The sequence below is a fragment of the Erpetoichthys calabaricus genome, chromosome 16, assembly GCF_900747795.2.
Source record: "Erpetoichthys calabaricus chromosome 16, fErpCal1.3, whole genome shotgun sequence".
NCBI classification, from domain to species: domain Eukaryota; kingdom Metazoa; phylum Chordata; class Cladistia; order Polypteriformes; family Polypteridae; genus Erpetoichthys; species Erpetoichthys calabaricus.
In genome coordinates, this window is record NC_041409.2 from 60,487,129 (window position 1) to 60,505,195 (window position 18,067).

Consider the following 18,067-nt stretch of genomic DNA (forward strand, 5'->3'; position numbering starts at 1 on the left):
CCTGTCCATCCAGGACGAATATTTTTGATAACTGAAATTACAATAAAGGCAGCCATGTTTCATGCGCTCACATATACAGTAGGCCTGGGCACTGTCTTTTCTTCATACATCCGTGGGTTTTGCTCTCATACGTAAACCTCATGCCAATGACGTGCGTTTTGGGTTAAGCAATATCTCTAAATTGCTCCTGTACGAGTGAGTCTGTGTATGTGTGTGCATGCGTGATTGTGTTCTGTGATGGTCTGGTGCACTCACAAGTGCTGGTGGGAGAAGCATCAACTCCCTGTGACTCTGAACAGGGTAAGCAGGCTAAAATATGGATGGATGGATGAATGGATGGTTCGATAACATAAGAAAATGCATTTGATGAGTGGTGAGGTGGGATAGCTCTTAATCATCACATTACAGAGCATAGTTTACAATATGTGTGAGTCCATGATACGGAGTTAAAACGCTTTGCCAACTGTTCCCTTTAAATTTTAAGACACCGGGTTACCACGGCAACAAAGGCCTAAACATGCTGAGGCGCTGCTTGTTTTTAAATGTGTCCTTCCTTTCAAAATATGTGCTAATAGGGCTAATGTGCTCTCAGTCAAGTGCTTAATTTCTTCAAAAAGACAGCTAGTTACATGAGAAAATTTCTCCATTCTGCCAAATAACTAAGCCTGTGATTTTGAATGACCCCTAGTACTGCATACAGTGTTTGGGGCACAAACGTGATTTGGATTAAATTGGCTTCTTCAGAATTTAGCTTAACTGCTGTCTTAACTTAGAAATCAGCCGCTAAAGAAGAGTCCAAAATTCTAAATGGATGTAACTATCATGTGCTAAGCAGACGTCTTTATGGTTTATGATTTAACAGTTGTCCTTTAACACCTCACATGATACAGCACTGTAAACCTCTAGACTGAGAGATGCAGACACACACTCATTTCCATCCATGTTTCAATAAGCATATCTTCATGTTGATCAACTCTGACCAGTGGCTGTCATATTATGGTCAAATGCTGTCTCAAGTTCCACGTTCCTTCTGTATTTGCACAGCGGCTTGTTCACAACAGCTAATACCAGAAAACACACTTGTGCTGTTCTGGCAGAGCCTTCACTGGAATCTTTAAAATTTATAAACATTTTTTATTGGTCATAAGAAGATATTTTGTCAAATCTAGTGTCTGTAGAAATGTGGACTTCAATAAAGGAGGGCTTAACTGAAGAGTGTAAGGCCAACTAAGTTCTTTAAGTGCAATGTTTGATTACAATTAAAAAAAAGAATTGCATGTGTAGATGAGAGATTATAATTCAAACCTGAAATTTACAATTGCATGCACACACTTTTCAATTGTCAAAACACTTAAATTCCCCGTTTGCAAAACAGTTTGTGCTAATTAGGAAGCTTACTGGTCTGTATGTGCAAATATCTCTGTGACATACAAAGTGTTATATATGCCAAATAAACTCGAGAAACAATGCTTTAATACAAGACCGAGTAAATATAAATAAATGACAGATTCTTCAAAAATGTCACACTTAAAGAAAGTCTGGAATTTACAAAGTGTCACACCTCGGGTACCAGTCTTCTGAGAGAAGTAAAAGGGTGGGCATTAAGCTAAAAAGAGTGAATCAATAATACATGGTTGAAAGCTTTGAATTGTGGGAGTTGGAATAAGAATTTGGCCATTCTGACTTGTGTTTTAAGGGCAAAGCTCAAGAAGCTAAGACATAATAAATCCAACGAGTAAAAAAAAAAAGAAAAAAAAAAGAAAAGAAATGCAACTAAAATAAATATCTGCTAATTCTTCCAAAATGTCATGTCATTTTTGAACCTGCTTAATCCAGAGCAGGGTCATGGGGGTACTGGAGCCTATCCCAGCTAGCATAAGGCACCAATCCATCAAAGAGGATACACACACAGGCCAATTTACCCAACCTGCATGTCTTTAGGCAGTGGGAAGAAAGAAGAGCAAACCCACGCAGAGAGGACCTCGGACACGTACGGTGGTCTCCTTACTGTGAGAATGCAGCAGCACTACCACTGGGCCACCATGCCACTCTTCTTCTTCTTACAATATATTGGTATAAATACAATGTACTGTACTATACAAGCTGAAGTTCTGACCATCAGGTGGTCATCTAAATTAAGAACAAAAAAACCTAGCAACCGTGTCTGCGTGGGTTTCCTCCGGGCGCTCCGGTTTCCTCCCACAGTCCAAAGACATGCAGGTTAGGTGGATTGGCGATTCTAAATTGGCCCTAGTGTGTGCTTGGTGTGTGGGTGTGTTTGTGTGTGTCCTGCGGTGGGTTGGCACCCTGCCCAGGATTGTTTCCTGCCTTGTGCCCTGTGTTGGCTGGGATTGGCTCCAGCAGACCCCCGTGACCCTGTGTTTGGATTCAGCGGGTTGGAAAATGGATGGATGGATGGAAAACCTAGCAATGTAAAAACAAAGTTGGAATTGCAAATTAAAACATCAGTATTTAGAGTAAGGGGAGTAAACCATTTTCCTCTTCCAGTGTCTTCTGTGACTGTTGATCTGCCCAACTTCATCAATACCCAGTTATATTCTATAGGTTAGCTAAGACTTGTTTAAAACAAGCAAACCCACCATAAGCATATCACAGAAAAAATGAACACTTCCATTGTGTGTTAGGCATTTAAAAAACTCTGCCTTGCTCACTCACTTGTGTTGTCACGTTCATCTCCTGGTTTTATCTTTAAGTTGAGACACAACTAGTAAGGCCACTGAAGTGCCCATTCTTCATGCCCCAATAATCCCAAACAAACCAACCCATCTAGATGAATTATTTAAGTGAAACCTTACTTTTTCAATTTTCATGCTTTGCTGTAAAGATCCTCATATTGAATAACAGTCATGTACTGTATAACATGCCTGGACTATTAAACAACACAGAATCTTAATAGATTCACATTATATTAATTTTTAATTTGCTTTTGTGATTATCCAGTTGTGATAGTCTGCTCATAGTTTTGTGTTTGCAGTCATGAATTTTGTTTATATATCATCCTGATAGAATATCATACAATTTAATTCACACTGAGATCAAGGTTTTAATTTAGCTTTATATCTGTTTTAATATTCCTGTAGTTAAAATAATAGCAGCTTAGTAATCTCTCAATATATAAAGTGATAAGGCGTCTATGTATTCGGCGTCCAGGCCCTTGTTCAGGTGTAATGATATTCAGCACCAGTGTTGCCAGATCTGTGGTTCTTCTGCCCAGTTGGGTTATTTTTAATTTTCATCTGTGGGGGAAAAAAATGGGCGTTGCAGTTTGCAGATTTTTGTGCTATTTGTTAGAAACAATTTTGGGCTATTTTTCAGCACCCCGTCCACTGCATTTTTATCATGTTTTTCATTCATCTGGTACACATTTCCCTATTTGCATTTGTATATGTCCTTTACTGTTGCAAAATCTCTAAGGGGGACTCCCACACCATTGTATGATGGTAGTACGTCTATACCCATTCTATCACCTCTGAAATATTTTGGAGAAGAAAGCTATGATGGTATGTACCTAACTCTCTCACTCTGACACAGCCCTCTGCTTTCTGGTGTGTCATTTTCCCTACTTCAGGTATTGGGCTATTTATGTGGGCAAATTCACTATTTTTAAGCTGTCTTTGGGCTATACATTTTATAAAGACCTGACAACCATGTCCAGTGGCCACAACAAGGCGGGAACTTCTGATGGACAAAGGCAATTTTCCGGTGTAAAATAGTAAACCATTCCGTGTGTGTCCATGTGTCATGTTATCTGGTGTCCACAAAAGGACTGAAATGTCCAACGAAGAAAAGCAACAAGAAGCACAAAGAAAGAGAAATGTAAGGGTTGGAATGTCTGATTAAAAAGGGTTCGCAAAGAAAAAGGAATGTCAGGCATTTCTGGTGAAGTTAGGTTTGTAAATGCGTGGTGCAATCAAAAGAGACGGACTTACCACAGTACCATTAAGAACATTTCAATAGATGGGTGTTTCGCTATCCTACTGATTTCATAAACCGTGTGGATTCCTTGTTGCTTTTAACCTTTAAGTTTACTCTGCATGCTACTTTTGTTAATTTTCTTTATAAAGCACCTAGGATACAAAGATTGTATTCAGGACATTTTGTCAATATTTCATTAAGCTTACTTGAATTGAGCAGGATCATGGCTTTCAAACACAGATATTCTTCACGCTGGAGCTTCAGCTGTCGAAAGCGTGATGTAACGGCAAGGATCATGTCAAATATCTCAAGGATTCCTTCTACACAGCTTCCATCATCCCTGGAAAAGCACCAGAAAGAATGAATGATATGCCATTTAATAAAACACTACAATGTTAAGAAAGTACAGAGCACAAACACTGCCAGAGGGAGTGTCTACTGATATAGTGGGTTTACAATAAGACTGGAAGAACTACAAAGACTCATTATTAAAACCTTGCTGAAAGATGGAGTATGAGCCACGACAGACCCTTACAAGCTATTGATTACATGTACACGGAGGTGATTTAAGCTGAGAGTTGATCAGCAGTGATGGCAGAGCTGAATGGACAGCTGGCTTGGGTGGATCATGCAGCAGTAATGTCCAATCAATTATGCTTACTTACCACATACAGCATTAAGACAACACAGCCTCCTTAAGCTACAGTAAGTCTGATTAGGATAGACTTGATTTTAAATGTCTGCCTGTTTATGGCATATTTTCATGTTTCTTGTCATAGAATATGTTTATCTTAGCTTTATCCCCCAGAAATAAAACAGTTTAAGTGTCTGACATGAATAGTCAAATAGTTAAAGGGTAAATTTGTAATTTTTGAAGTAAGAACTCTTTTGTCAACATCATGTCTTTCATTTGCCCCAGAAACGCACAGTATTTCATGATGTATAATTTACAAACAAAAAAACCCCAATAAAACAATAAACAAAAACAAAATAACCTGCATTCTTCAGCTGCTTACGGTGGCAGTCAGTGAGGTACTATGAAGAACGTAAAAGAAAAGCCTCCCAGTTGCCAAGCATTCTGAGGTATTGAAGAGGAACTTTGCATCAAACTAAGAAATAATGTCAGAATTTAATTGTATCCGTCTAGAGTGGATGCAGCTTAGAGTAGGTTGTGTTTCTTCCCATGCTAGTTAGAGACCTGGGGCCTCATGCATAATGCTGTGCGTAAAATTCGCACTATAACATGACGTAAGCACAAAAGCCGAAATGTGCTTACGCACAGAAAATTCCAGATGCAGGAATCTGTGCGTTCGCCAACTTCCGCGTTCTTCCGCTACATAAATCCCGCTCAGCGTGGAAATAAACGCACGTGCATGCGCTTGCTGTCCCGCCACAACTCCTCCCAGAATTACGCCTCTTTGAATATTCAAATCAATAGAAATAGCCCTTAAGCCCAGCGTTCTGTTAAAAGACAATGGCAAAAGTACAAGGAAAAACAGAAGAATTTCAGCGAATACCAAATGGAGGCAAAGAAAAACGTATTATTTGTTGGTTAAAACAGTTATATAAGCAACAAAAGGAAGTTGATCGAGTGACATAGCATGTCGGAGAAACTCGAAAGCTCAAGTTCACAAAGTTGCACAGTGCCCAAAATAAAAAAGCTGTCACATATCAAAGTTGGCATGAAAAGGCGACTCGTAGCCCAACGTCTGAGTGTCATATGAAAGCTTATTAGGGTACAGTGAAAAAAAAGGCACACAGTGTGAAAAAAGCATGAAATGTGAACTTTAATCTCGAAATTTCCACTTTAATCACGTAGTTTATTTTGTCATTAAAGTAGAACATCATAAACTTCATCTTAAAATCGTTTAATTTACTAGTTTCTCAAATCCCATCGTAACTAAAGTAGCACGGTAAATGCTTTGTTGTGTATTTGATCTTCTATGTGCTCTATGTGCCTGAATCACTACGTGCTCTTCCTCCGACAGGACACAGAATCCATTACGTTCGTAATACTACAGCTCTCTGAGTAATTAAAATACTGAGAAGTATACGTGATATCATTTTCATGATAATATGAGTTAAAGTATGTTATTAAACATGGGAACACGGTGGCACAGTGACTGTTCATGTCTTACAGTAACATGCTTGCTGCGCCATGCGCAACCTTCAATGAAATGCTTTATTACAGAAGTATTGTCTTTTTCAAACGTACTAACCCCCAATTCCTGTCCTTACTTTTCTTTCTCCAAATACCCAATTGCCATACAATCAGCTCTGTAATAGACGTAAAGCCAGCTGTAAGCTTAAAACGCTGATTCTTCAAAACTTTTAAGGAACATCGAAATATCTTCGTAATGTTTAATTATTCTATCCATCTATCCTTCCAGTGTCGCACCAGCCACAGCATGAATACAGCGCTGCAGGAACAAACCGTGAACGAAGCTCAAGCTCGCTAGCGCTGCGGCACCATGTAGTTAAAGTTTTATCTGTATAATATAATCAACATATTTTGCTGCATTTCATCTTAAAAATGATATTGTCATCATATGTAAATACGCGCTTTATAAAGTGGCTCATGTTGTGCAATATTATAACTGTATCATAAATACAATTACCTCACGGTAACTTGCAAGTACAAACAGTTCTACAAGGAGCACTTGATGGACTGATTGAGTGCTTGTATAGTTCTTGGGTGAAACTGTTTGTGAACCGCGAGGTCCGAACAGGAAAGGCTGTGAAGCGTTGGTCGGATGAGAGCAGTTCAAATAGCGAATGGCTGAGACAGCGAGTGCTTGATGCTGTATACCGATAATTCTCTTTCCAATCACTGTAGATCTGTGATTCACACTCAGATACAGTGATATAAATACTCCGAGTAGTGCAGTGCGAGTAATATGGAAAAAGATGATCCGCTGTGGCAACCCCTAACGGGAGCAGCTGACAGAAGAAGAAGAAGGTGCAGTGAGAGTAACAATGCTAAAGCAGTTATGGTATTTAGAATAGTTTGACCATTCTGTGGACCATTATATTGTTACAGGTTAATTACAATCAGATGCATTAAATTTATGAACGATATGCGGTTAATTTCAGTGTATTTGATAAAGCCGCCATCGTGGATGTGGATCTAAGAAAGGGTAACCACACAGGAACAGTAGCACTGCTTTGACGCTGGGTGCCGCCAGTCTGCAAAACCGAGCGAAGAAATTGCGTTCGACAGGGTATATGAGGCAAAAACTGAAAAAAGTCAAAGGCCCAAGTGCACTTGGATAAGTATTAGTCTCCTCTATTTTCCTTCTCTTCTGCCACTGTTCAATCTTAATACACACATAGATGTGGATAGACACCTTTAGCAAATATTTTACACACCTACTGACCTTGGTAACATTTTGCTAAATTGTTGAAGGTCCACATTATGCTCACAATCACGTAACATTTTGCTAAATTGTTGAAGGTCCACATCATGCTCACAATCACACATTAAGATCTAATTACTGTTACAAATAAAATATTTATTAATCACACTTAATTACATCTGACTTGTTCTTGCCCTTATCAATACAGTCATAGAGCTAAAGCTGTTAAAGCTAGAACTGGTAAGGATGGAAAAAAATGTAATTGAGGACAGTGTCTGGTGTTGGGATGCTAGGGTCAGGTGATTTCTGGTATTTTATGATGAATATGCTATGTAGCTAACACTATGTGAATTTAAAAGATCACATATTGTGAATTTAAAAGATCACATATTCCTCTTGGAATGCTGTACACAGAAAATGGAGTTTGCTTACTGTGTCTTAGATGAAATTGAGATGTTTAAAGTTTTGAAGTAAGCTTTTAATTTGCTTACAAAACAATTTTATACTCTGCTAGATAAACACACACAAAAAAAAAACATAAGAATGTATGAGCAGCATGGCTTTGGGAAATACTGATATCAGAATGAAAGACAAAAGACTGTGTACCTGTGTAAAACTGTTTGATAGCAAGGATACATCCTACTCCACTCCACTTTTCTACTGAGTGAAATCTGAATCAGATGTACTTATCTGGACTTCAAAAAAATCCAGTTTATAGATGTGCCAGGAAGGGACTAACGTTTCAGGCAATAGAGTGCTAGAAAGATGAGGAAAGTAGAACACAGGCTATAGAGAGTGTCTTTGAATAGATCTAAAATAGGGCAGTGGGAAATATTTAATAAGTCAACAGGTGTTGCTCAGCCTATTCCAGTTTGTCATGGGGCTCAAGACTGTAAGGACACGTAGGAAGAGTCAGGGGACAAATAGGACAAGGTCCCAAGATTTTCCAAGGGTGACTCTAAGTCTAGAAGATATGTAGGGCTTAAAGGATAAGTTTGGTATTTTTCAAATCTAAATTATTTCTTCACAGTCAAGGTGTGTACTAATTTGCCACATACAGTAAAACTGCCTTCTAAAGTGAAGCATATATTATAAATTTAAAAAAATTAATAGTCTCCTCTTACACTTCATGATAAAACTCATGGATGGAAATAACAAAGGATTAGATTTAAGAAGACGTAAATTCCAAGTTTCTGAATCATGCTTGTTACAACAAAAGTAAACTTGAAATAATAACAATGTGCATTTTATCACAGGTTCTTGGTACTATTTTCTCAAGGTAAGGATACGCTGCTTGTTCACTTGTCTGCTTGCTGTGGGCGCCATGGGTGAAGTTCAGTGAGCCTGCAATCAGGAGGCGAGTCAGGCCAGAAAATGAGTGCTACTGGTGGCATAAGTATTTAAGGTTTGTTGTCTTTTTTGTCTTTGTTTTATAATATTATCTACTTGGAATGTTCAAGTCTCCTGTGTATTTATTTTCGATGAAGATCTCTGTATTGTTAGACTTTGGCTTCCTGGACTATATTTTAGGTTTGAGGACAGCCTCTTGTCCACAGCAGGTTCATTGCTTTACCTTGGGATGAGATGCCAAATTTTAAATTGTGCTAGGTTTTAGTTAAACTTGCTAACTGTGCACTCTTGTGTTACAATCTCCATAAAAGAATTTAACAGATCTTTACAATATTCCATTACATATCCATGCTTTTCTGTCCTCTTTAAACCCTTACTTCCCTTTCCCTACTTTTCCCTACTGTCTTTTACTTGAGAAGCAGATTTCTGGCTGAAAAACACACTTCTCTTGCCAACTCCGAATTGGGTCTCAATTGAGACCTGCTGATTGGAGCTGAAGAGATGCATGTTTTGTGTTTTAAGCTTGGCAATTTCACAGTCCATAAAAAATGAGAAACATTACATTTTATTAGGCACTTTCAGTATCCATTTGATGACATCTAAATTTACTCTGCTGTCCGTTCTTAATTTTCATTTATCTTTTCAGATTTTATTGTCATTTGCTAAATCTGGTTGTAAGTAATAATTGAGACTTTAGGGCTAGCTCACAAAATGAAGCATAACCACTCACAAAAGCATAGCCTGACACAATTCCATAGCGGAGCTTCCTATATTCAGAAATGTAGACTCCAAGCAAAAATATACCAGTGCTTTTCACAATTAACCAGAGCCCCAGAGCATGTCAATCCATTAGGTGACAAAGGCGGCCACTTAGGGTGCCATCATCTGAGGGGCGCCATTTATGAAAGTTACCATGCATGCGATCTAGACACCAAGGGGAAAGGATCGTAGAAATATAATAATAATGTCTGCAGTATATACATACAAAATGGCTCAGTTTGTGTTGCTGAAGGCGTGTGTGCTACAGACAGTGAGGAGGACACCTAGGTGTCTGTAGAGTCAAACTCTAATGATACTGAGTGGGTGCAGTTACCTGCCAGGTGCCATTTATGAAAGTAAAAGCGAGCATGCTCCATTCACTAAGGGGCACGTGCCAGTGCTATTGAAGGGGCACGCGCCCTGGACACCAATGGGGAACTGCATTTTGTCGAAGTCTAATAATACTGACTACCTGCTATGGGCAAAGAGGGACAACATCTGTCAAACCAGCCTGGGACACCAAATAGGCATCAACTGAGAGCTCTAATGAAATAATTGCTTATGTTCCCCAATATATTGCAGTTATCTCAATTTCCTTGTATAAATATGCCTAAAACTGTGTCTAAGTTCAGTAAATTACACTGCAACTAAAGTCCACTAGCTCTTCCTTTGGGAGTGGGATCCCAGATGAGTCCCAGATCGAAGATGACAGCTGCTGTAAAGGTAGCTTTGCATTATTTTCATCACTGATTGATTCATATCAGCCTACCGGATACCTGCAGTCACCTTGCTTTGGACATTTTCTCTATTCAATAATACAGAATATTCTAGGCTAGTACTCATTTAGCTTTCTTTCCTCTGCTCTCTGAAACTTGCTCCGTAAGGTCTGTTCGTGAAGCTCCGTCATTGGTGACATTAAAGTCATTCTTCAACAATACTGTTCTTGCATTTTAAAAAATTAATCCTAAAATCATTTTCCATACCTTATACTTAACAGTATCTTTGCTAAATCTGATTTTGCTGTTTTGTTAACTCAAGCTCAGTATATTTTCAGTTTTATTTTCTTGTGATTTATTGTGTGTGAATGTATACTGCTATTTTATCTAAATATTTTTAATTCTATTCTGCAGAGGGAGGAAGAGAGACAGCATTTGACCAAAGTGCCAACCCTTGGTTTGAATGGCAATTACCAATACCAGAGACCAAAAGCTGTTTCCCACACGCATGTGCATGACTAAATATACACACAAACACACATGCACATGATTATACAATATCCTAACTTTGTAAGTTGTTTTGGAAAAAGACATTAATGAAATCCACAATAATCAGTAAAGTGTCAGGCATACTTGACAGCAGCTATGCTGTCTGTCCACTTATATTTGGATGAACAAAGCATGAAGCTGCCATTCTTACATGGCATCATGTATATGAGGACTACTAACTGCTAGTGGCCCTTGCCATTCGGGGATGGCATATACAGTGGTGTTCCTGCCAATGTGTCTTTTTCTCCCTAGTGGATAATTCATGTAGAATTTTCCATTGCCCTTTACCAACTTGTTTGTACCCTCGTACCTAGCCTCTTGCTAACTGGGCACTTTTTCACAGAATATTTTAATATTTAAATATCTGATGTGCACTTATAAAAAATATGTATTTATAAATTAAACAGATGAAAAAGTATAATCAGCTTTTGATTTCATCAGAAAAAAAAAATCAATAAAAAATAGATATATTTCCATAATAATACACTAAATTAAGCACATATTTTCATAATAGAAGAAAAAAAAACATGAATACAATAAAAGGTCCAACATACAGCAGCTTATTTCCACATTATTTAGCAAAGATAGTGCCTGTTGCTGCCAGGAATGTTGTGCACGAGAGCTCTTTGGTTGTTTAATGACAGCTATTACAGGAAAGATTAAGGACACAAATAACTTGCAATCAAGTGACAAGATCTGAACAAAAGTTATAGGTATTTATTTAATTTAATTTTAAACAGGCTAGGGCAGAGTGATTGTATTCGAGCCTCACTAGATGAAAACTAAACAGCACTTTACTTATAGATTTCTGTTACTGGACTGCATGCAGCACACTCTTTACTGATTGGCTGTTTGACTGTGCCCTGCAAAAGACTGGTGTACAATCCACCATGTTTGCATCTTGATGCTATACAATATTTCAAAACATAACAATTTAATTTAGGAGTACTTATCAAAATGAACGTAATTTTTACTTGAGTAAATTACACTTAAGTACTTTAATATTTATGAATTTATGTGGACCACAATTCAGTGAAGTACAGTAAATTCAATCCTTTTTCCACCGTGGTTAGAAGTTTTCCATCCTGCCACCTTCTTTATTTGTGACCAATTTATGCAGTTAATTGACTTCTTTTCTCTTCATTTTAATTAAGACTCAGTCCTCTGAGTTGATTCTTTTTACCTTAATGGTTGCCAAGCAAAAATGAGATGTGAGGTGAGCCAACAGATAACCAGCCAAGTTGAGGCCTTAAAATCCAACCAGTTTCTTAATTACAAGAAAATTCTTGTTGCTAATTAAGCCCATTACTTAATTCCATGGCTTGTTAATGCTCTCATTCTGACAGAGCAGACATTTCCAAAACTGTTAATTTTCTTTTTTCTAAGAGCACCATCAAAATATTTTGTGGACCGGAGCAAATCAACATTACTGAGGCCCACACCTGTTAGCTTGTTATATATTGACTCATTTTGTATCTCACTATTGTTTTGGTTAAGGAAAAAAAAGAAACAATGGGACATGAGCCTTAAAAAACAAGTTAGCAAAGAGTTAATTAGCAGAAAAAACTGGTCAATATTTAAGAAAATGGTTAAAATGAAAACCTGCAGCCATGGCAGCATCCAGGATCGGAATTGGACACTCCTGATGTAAAAACAGAAGTCATTTATCCATGTTCTCATCTTTCTTTGTTCTTAACAGCTACAATATAAGAGGTATGTACCCATCCAGTATTACACCCGCCTTGGCACAGATGGCAGGACATGCTGGTGCGGCTCGTCACCTCTAAGGAAAGAAAGTTTACTGTTATCATTAGGTAAACCCTTTCCTTGAAAGCCATACATTTTAGAAGAGAGATTTTCCATTACCTGTCTAAAATCAAATTTGGTGAAAAGTTCAGCCTTCCAGGATGATCGATTGACCTCCATATCAAACCCACCATGAGGACCTCTAGCCAGCTGCATTCTAGTAGGCGCACCTGATCATATAGGCTTAGCTCCAGAAATCCTGCATAAGTAATCAGAAGACATGATTAGCAAAGGCAATCGGCACAATTTCTTATTCTGTGGCTCAGCTGATCAGTACCACCATAACAGACCTCTTTCTGTAACACTTTAGCTGAGAACTTCACAGCTGGAATCTAGGATTAGCACAGCTTCTTTCGCTGAGCACAGTGATTCCCTTTGACTCATTTAAAGGATCTGCAAAAGACAGTCAATAATTTTTTACCACCCAGTTCAGCACTGATTTGGCCACCTTTACCATGTAGCCACAAGTAAATAAAGAATTATCAGTTCTTGTAATGAAGATGAATGAAAAAGATCTGTAAAAAGCACTCGCTGGAAGAATCTTAGCTCACCTCTTTTAAGTCAGTGGGGAACTGATGTTATATACTACTTGAAATTGTTATATACTATTTGAAATTGGAAAAAATCTAATTCCCACTTAGAGGATCTGTGCAAAACTTATTTAAAACAAGGCAGGATCTAATCAATAACATTTTGGAGTACATATTTCTATTGGGGATAAAGACTTCTTTCCCTCTTTACTTCTCTCAAAGTTTTACTTTGGCTGTTGGCCTTCCTCTCTCTCATGGGTGAAGGTTGAATTGAATGGAGTTTTGTTAAGTTTGACTTGATTGTATGGAACATTCCATGATTTTAAAATAAATTCAATAAAAATTTAAATAAAAGGCATTCATGAGCTTTAATTTAAACCAAGCCCATTGAAAAAGCTGACTATTGTCTTATTCAAATAAATATATTTCAGAATACTTTTAATGAACAAAGTTTAAACTAGCATAGGAACTCGATCTTTGCTTAACAAGTCTTGTACTCCACACAGCATAAAAGATACAACCTCCCGTTGACATGTTTGATTGCTTCTGGACACTGTCTGGCTGTGGCCAATGAGAAATCCATTTCACATGCACATGTAATTTGATGTTTTGATAACAGGATGAAACAGAAGTGCCAGGTGCACACTGTGCTGGTGGGTTCCTTTCTGGGGCAGACTGAAGTAAAGTTCTGCTCTACAAGATTAGCATCCTGTCTTTGTGTACTGAGCTGACCTGGCAATGCCATTTTTGGAGGGATATGCCTCAGACTTGGTGAGATCGTTCATATTTAACTAATTTGGAAGTGGGGGGCAAGACGTTCTAAAAATGAACTATTTCTGCTTATTAAAAATGTTTATATACCAGTGCTCATTATTCATATTTCACATTCTGATCGGGTTTCCTCACATTGGACTTTCTATTTGGTTTTACTTGTGCATTACTGTATACAGCATAATTGTTTTTCTGAAGTGGGTGTAGGATATGAGTCTGCTGCTGGTTTACCCAATATAGCAATTAAAATCTTTAGAATCTTTTTTTACAAGCAAAGGCACTTCCTGTGATTATTTCTTACATTCACAACTTAATATGTGTTGTGTTTTTATTGTTAGGGAGGAGTGGTGGCTCTGAAGCTAGGAACCTGTGCCAGCAAGGGGAAGGTTGCCGGTTTGAATCCAATAAACGCCAGAACTGACTACTCCATTGGGCCCTTGAGCAAGGCCCTTAACCTGCAATTGCTTTGTCCTGCTGGTCCTCCAACTTATAGGGAAAATTTGGGGATTGCTGGCAGGATTGACACTCCAGCCACCACCAAAAACCTCACACTGTTGCAGTGTGGTGCTGAGGTGTCACCTGCTGCCCTCGGAACCCAATCCAGATGGTTCGTCTTGTGGTGGGTGTGGTAACGCACTATCAGCAGATGCTCCCAACTTTTTTTTATTGTTACTTATTGTTTATGTGTTAGAACTAACCAACATATTAAAACCAAAAAGAGTTTTATTCAATTTAGTCTGCTTCATTCATTGTGGAGTTCATTGGGGTGAGGGGAAAGGCTCAGTTTCAGGCTGCCGTTTCTTGCATTCAAAACTCCTTTTGGTGCACTGGGTGGTTTCTTCTTATTGAGTGCTCCATCAATCAAATATAGCGAGGACTGACAGTGATTACAACTTCACTAGCAACTGCTTTTGAAAGTATTCTTGAGTGCTGGGTAAGTGCTAAAATGTCACTATATTTAGTCATTCCTATGCCATTATGAAAACTATTTTGCACATTTGTGGATGTTTAATACACTTACAGTATCTGGAATTGCACAGGACTCACATTTTTCACTTTTTTGTTTCCTTTTTTTTCTGAAATCTGTCAACATTGCTTTTTTTTTGTTAGATCTCTTAATAGGTGAATATTCTTCCCAAACCTGACAGAGTGAAAGGCACTCTCAGGAAGATGATAATTAACCGAACAATGCTGCACTGGACAAAGTGAAGATAGCCAATCTGCCAGTTACAATAGACAAGGCAGGAGCCCAATTACCGCTCTCCTAACCAAAAAAGATTAGGGAGGCAGAATCAATTTCTTCCATCTCTGATTTTTTTTTTTTTTTGGCAAAACAACCTGATGCTAAGGAGATTGCCAAGCGAAAATGAGGTATCTTATCTCAGACTGTCACCAATAGGTGACTGAAACTTTCAAGAGCATAATGTGGAATCACTGAGAAATAGCTTGGCGGGGTCTGGAAATGAGTGGCACTCAGGGAAGCAAAGAAGTCTCTTTCATTTGTAAAAGGCAATAAGGGGATGGAATGGCCTGCTGCAAAGATCGCTGCTAGATTAAGGTGGTATTTTTCTAAAATAAAACATATTTCAGGGAATAATTTTGGGTCATCATGTAATGTGTTTCCAGATAAAAAATAACATTTCTGTCTATACTTTTCAAATAATTTTCTTCAGCTGCAGTACATTTCCTTAAACTTAAAACTGCATGAAATAAATAAATTCAGAATACTGAAATATGCTTCAAAACAGCAAATAGTTCACATGACCAGTGAAAGTAAAGGGCACTCAGTACATCCCCACACGAACGCCTTTAAACACAAGGCAGAAGGCAGATGCTGACACAGGTAAATTGCAGCAATCTTTTAATAATTAACTAGTCATTGGCATGTTCTTGATTTGCTTGTATTGCTTAGGCCAAAAGTCACTTTTTTGTTCATGATCTTTTCTACGTCTCACTTTAGAGACAGTGTTATTGTTACTAGTTCAGCTCCAGCATTTTATATATACACTGAGTGAAGTTATCAACTAGTTTTTAATAATAAAAAAAACTGCCTATTACCTTGTAATTTCTGGCAATGATTGTTGTTTAGATTCATACGGCCTATAGGTGTATGAGGTGATAATGCTATTGATAACCATAAAATGCTAAAAAAATTCAAGGCTAATCAAGCAATCAGATTAAAAAATAAGATAACTTTTGCTATACTTTTCACCTGTTGTTTTTTCAGTTCATCTCAGCTATGCAACACAGTTGTTAGAAGATACACAATAGAAGCCTTAAGTGTGCTGCAATAAACTTACAAAAGGAAGGGAGGCCCAGGAATACTGGCAACTCACAATGAAAAGCAGCGCAGGACATGGCAGTAACCATCACTTAAACCACAGCTATCACATTCATTCAAAAAACACTGGTGGAATCTAGGAGTGGGCGACATGCTCAAAAATTCAAATCAGGGTATAATTGAACATTTTAAAAGTAGTCAGTATAATGTTTTTGTATATACTTTACAGACTATTTTTTTAATAAATAACAAAAGTACTTTTAATTCATTTTGCACACTGGTGCACGTCTTATCCTTTGAAGTACTTGTTAACGCTCTGCTACTCAAAAAGATTCAAAAAAGGAGCTTGTCTGTCATGAACTGATAAAAGTACAGGTTTCTCCAAATCAATAAAAGATTTTGTTTGTGGGCTCACACTGCCACTGCCAAACAAACACAGAACAAGATGGGAGTTTCTTCCTCTCCTAAATTCCTGTCTGCACAAACTCATCAATCAAAGCACTCTGGGTAATATACTTAATGGGGAAGGCTCACTTATTGTCCACGGCTAACATACAAGGCTATTGTCGTGAAATACAGAGTTCCCAAAATACTCCAAAATGCCCACAAGAGAGGGAAACCATCTCACGAAAAAGGCAACAAAAAACCAAAACAGAACCCAGAGAGTGAAGTCAAAAACAAAGCATGAAGTCAAAAAAATCCAATAAATCACTAAAGCAAAGAAAAACCACAAGTAGCGCTCATCAAAGCCCAAATGAATTAGAAAGAACTGCAAGGGTCTGTGGGATTCCCTCAGCAGCCCCTTGCAGTGATGGATGGTTGGCCCCGCTTCTTCGAGAACCACCCACAACACACATGGAACATAACAGAATACACAAGGACGTAAAGAAACAAAATAATCAGCACTATTAACATTAAAAATGAACACAACATAAAAACTGTAATTGAGTCCCAGTCGGGGTTGAAGTCTGGCTGAGTTATAACTGCTATACACAAAGACATTACATTTAAGATACTTGTACACCAAGAGGAAAATCCCATTTCCTTTGGCATATACAAGTTTGGACATTTTGTGTTGTATGTTTAATTGTGTTTGCATGTTTTCCAATAATTTTTGGCATACTGGTAAAGGAGGTTTTATAAAATCATGAATTCCATATAGTATACTAAATCAACCAATATATTGCCCATTCATAGTGGAAGTTGCTTCATTTAAAGAAGGTATTTTTAGTCTGATCTGGCTGTACATTCAAAGTTAGCTCAAATATACACAACTTAGAAAAGGATGTGCCCTGTGGTACATGACTCTGTCCTTCTGTAACTCATCCTTTTTGTACCATCGGGACTGCTGTATGGGCATTATTGGTTTTCCATCATTTATTGGCTGATCTTCAAATTGTTAACCAATGCAAAGTTATATTTTAAGATGGTTTCCCCAGTAGTTAGTTAGGCAGTGTAGCACTGTAGGTATGATGATTCACATTGTACTAAAATGTTACATACAACTCATTGTGTGACCCTGAACTTGTCACCTCAACATTCCGCTCTTCAATTATAAAAATTTTGCTTAAGAATGTGTACTTTATTCTATAGAGCACTTGCACACTGGTCACCATAGAAAAAATTTTGTTAGGTTATTTAAGAGAGTGTACCCAAGAAAATCAACAGTGTCCTTACCTCTTTTAACAAGTGTCAGCTCAAAACTTCATCCTTTGTGAAACAATAAGAGCAACCAACGTAAAGAGATAGGGGCCCTACTGGAAGATGATACTGTAGATGATTTATGACTTTGGGTATTGGCCTAAAATGCTTCTCTGTGGCAGACGATGCATGCATGCAGAGTGAGTCATGGCTGTATATGAGGAACAGGGAATTTATGAAAAGTATATTAGTTTTAACAAAGACATGTTAAATCAGCCAAGAATACAACATTAGGTGACTGTCTGTGCAGGGCAGAACAAATTTTAAAACAAATGCCAAGGGAGCAATCGTAGTTTTTGAATAGAGAGCAAT

General features: G+C 37.9%; 1 protein-coding gene across 6 annotated transcripts in view; it reads right to left on the minus strand.

Annotated features, from left to right (window-relative positions):
• The window catches only part of LOC114667020 (estrogen receptor beta-like), a 110,777-nt gene that overhangs the window by 17,660 nt on the left and 75,050 nt on the right, over positions 1 to 18,067 (minus strand). For all 6 annotated transcript variants that reach the window (XM_028822094.2, XM_028822093.2, XM_051919964.1 and 3 more), the window contains 2 exons: positions 12,533 to 12,671; positions 4,143 to 4,276 (listed from right to left, as the gene is read on the minus strand). In XM_028822094.2, the coding sequence (XP_028677927.1) occupies positions 4,143 to 4,276; positions 12,533 to 12,671 (273 nt within the window). The remainder of the gene's footprint in view (positions 1 to 4,142; positions 4,277 to 12,532; positions 12,672 to 18,067) is intronic.